Source organism: Trichinella spiralis (assembly GCF_000181795.1).
Source record: "Trichinella spiralis strain ISS 195 chromosome Unknown Scfld1505, whole genome shotgun sequence".
Classification (NCBI taxonomy): Eukaryota; Metazoa; Nematoda; class Enoplea; order Trichinellida; family Trichinellidae; genus Trichinella; species Trichinella spiralis.
In genome coordinates, this window is record NW_003528444.1 from 1 (window position 1) to 2,865 (window position 2,865).

Below are 2,865 nucleotides of genomic sequence, written 5' to 3' on the forward strand. Positions count from 1 at the left end.
TTGCGTGCCCCCAGAGAAAAAGATTCACCATGTATTATTGGTGACGATTTGCTCTCTCGAGGTGAGGAGAAATTTGTCCGATCCTTAACTAGGGTTGTTTTTAAGGAATTGATTGGGTGGAAATTCTCAATTTAGCACGAACTTTTTCATTATTATTATTATTATTATTATTGTTAAAATCTCAAACTTCTTTATTTCTTCTTCAAATTGAAATAATAAATAAAACAGTAGAAACATTTTTCCTACACTTTGGTTTATTCGCTTGCTTCTTCTTTCTTTCTTTTACAGTTTTCATTTCAATTTAATCACAACAAAACAAGCACTGAATATTATTATTAATTTCACGTTCAAATAATAATAATAATTCCCATTCAGTAGCAATAAAAGTGTTCTTTTAGTAATCGATAAAAGATTTAAAAAAATATATGTATCTTTCTACAATAATAATAATAATAATAATAATAATATTCGATATTTTCACGTCATTCAGCTACACACTTTTTCCAAAGCCAACAAATTCGTTCACGCGTGCGCTTTACAGTATGGTCGATTGCCTTTAATGTAGAAATTTTCCCCTTCCAAATTCTTCATGCATACCTGCAATGCAAACAGACATGTAACATTTCATTTGACATTTAAGCAAACCACACGTAAAAGTTTTTCCATTAAATGAATATTCATTTCAATATCGTTTGTTTTCTGTTCAAATGATCAATTAATTTCCCAAATTACATCTTTTCTTAATTAACTCGTGAAAATCATTATTGGTCATACGGTGAAATTTATTTGCGTTTGATTTGCTGTGAATTCAAACCATTGCTGAAAAACCATTGCGCGGCAATTATTCTTTTCTAATTTTCAACGCATTTTCCTCTTCTACACACGTCATTTATTGTCTGTTTATTATGGAATCAAGGTAAGAGAATTTTACGTTCAAAAATTATTCTTCTCTTTGTCGTTGAAATTATTTCTAACTCGAACTGTTTGGCAATTGAAATATAACAATCGCGTCTATGAGACTATGAGATGAATCAATTTCAAATAATAATAATAATTTATGTTGGAAAAAGTTGAATTTATATCAGTTTTGAAACAATAAAAAAAAGTCTTCCTTTCATTCTTTGGTTGGATAATTTTTTTTTAAATTCCCTACGATGATCGACTATTATAGCATGTTTCATCATGTTAATTGAAGAAGGTTTGTTTTCTTTGTTTCAAAATTTTTACATTTACGAAACTTGCTTAAATATGCTCCGCTTGCTTTTTCCAATATCCATTAAAGCCGACATAGAAAATGGTTTGCTTTTATTATTCGAAGTTATTCACCGAATGTTCGTCCCGTTCTTTTGTGTGATTTACATGTTTACTTAACAATTTTTGCACTCGTTTCGTGATGCTCAGCTCGTGTAGAGGCGCGTGTTTCATTTCGCAATGTAGATTTTCACTCGTTCTGTGTGCGTGTGTGTGGGGAAAATTGTAAAGTATCCACTTACCGTGCAAGTGAAGCAATTCGAATGGTACGCATTGCCCAGGGCTTCAACCCATCGATCGCCAGCTTCAATAGGAAATTGGCATGCGCAGCATTTAGTTGTGAAAAGTGTATTCCAATCTGTCAGAAAATACAGGAAAAATAGAAATAATCGAATAATACATTTTTTTGCAATCGTTTGTTACCTTGTTCACAGTATGGTTTTCCATCTTCGAGAAAAAAGCAAGAATTGCCAAACGGTTTATGACAATGAGCGCAGCAGAAACATTCCGGATGCCATTTTCGGTCCAATGCCGTCAGACAATCCTAGAATTGTTTTCAAATTTCAAATTTTCAAAAACAACACGAGTAATTAATTAATCAGTCGAACAACTTTACCCCCACAATTGATCGATTGCATTTGAAACAGCTTGGAGCTAAGTAACGTTCAAAGCAAAATTCACAATAGATGAAGCCGCCCTCTTCGACAAAGCCAACGTCGAGCAGTTTACGGCGACACTCGGGATGCGAGCACACAAAATGATCCGGACACCAGGATTTTCCAAGCGCCAGCACAAATGGACCTCTTGAAAAAGACGACTTTTCACTTTTCACCTCAACAGCAACACACACACACACAAGTAATACCTTATTTCACGGTGGCATGCTTCGCAGACCGGGATGCGTAGACTTTCTCCAATTTGCTTCAACACACCACGCCCTCTTCTCGGCACATAAGCACCAACTGTTCTACTTCCTGTTATTTGAAAAGAAAAAAAAATTTTTTTTGTTTTCTTTCATATTCATCAATTCATAAAATCATGTTGGAAAATTTAAATATGGAAACCGAAAGCAAAACATGCACGAAAGTGTAATGAAATTGATTGTTTGGAGAAACAGGGGGAAGTTGTTACTTTTTTCTTTTACAATAACTGAACCGAAGTCGACCATCACCGAAAGAAATTTGCAGTTGTTGGCAATTTACCCAATTTTTACCTCCTCGCTGGTAAAGAGTCAAATGGGCGCAGACGATGTCGCTGGCTGTTACTACTTGATTGTCGATTTGTGCAAAAGGATTACTGTAATCGGTTGTGCTTTTCTGGCGCCGTGGCGCCGGTTTCAGGTGGTCCGAGGTCGCATTTTTTCCGGCTATCGCATCGTGGACTTCTTTGCCCAGCAAAGAAACTGACGCGTCGCTTTGTGAAAGGCATTTTTCATCCAAACCCCATTCAGCATCTTTGTTGTTGTCGTCCAACAGTGTATCCGATCCGAGTGAGATCTGTGTGTCTGTGATCGTCGGTAGTTGTGATCCACTGTATCGGTTTGTCTGTACATTTGATCGGCTGCTATCCTTATTTATTATATATATATGTATGTTTGACATTATTTTGGGGAAA

At 35.6% G+C, this 2,865-nt stretch overlaps 1 protein-coding gene across 1 annotated transcript; it reads right to left on the minus strand.

Moving 5' to 3' along the window:
* Positions 1 to 522: 522 nt before the first annotated feature.
* Positions 523 to 2,795, minus strand: Tsp_13536a (putative LIM domain protein; the record flags this gene model as incomplete). The annotated part of the gene is made up of 6 exons (XM_003369787.1): positions 523 to 597; positions 1,494 to 1,609; positions 1,675 to 1,795; positions 1,868 to 2,054; positions 2,117 to 2,225; positions 2,465 to 2,795. Coding segments are annotated over 6 exons (939 nt in total), but the record flags the coding sequence as incomplete, so codon positions are not given.
* Positions 2,796 to 2,865: the final 70 nt, after the last annotated feature.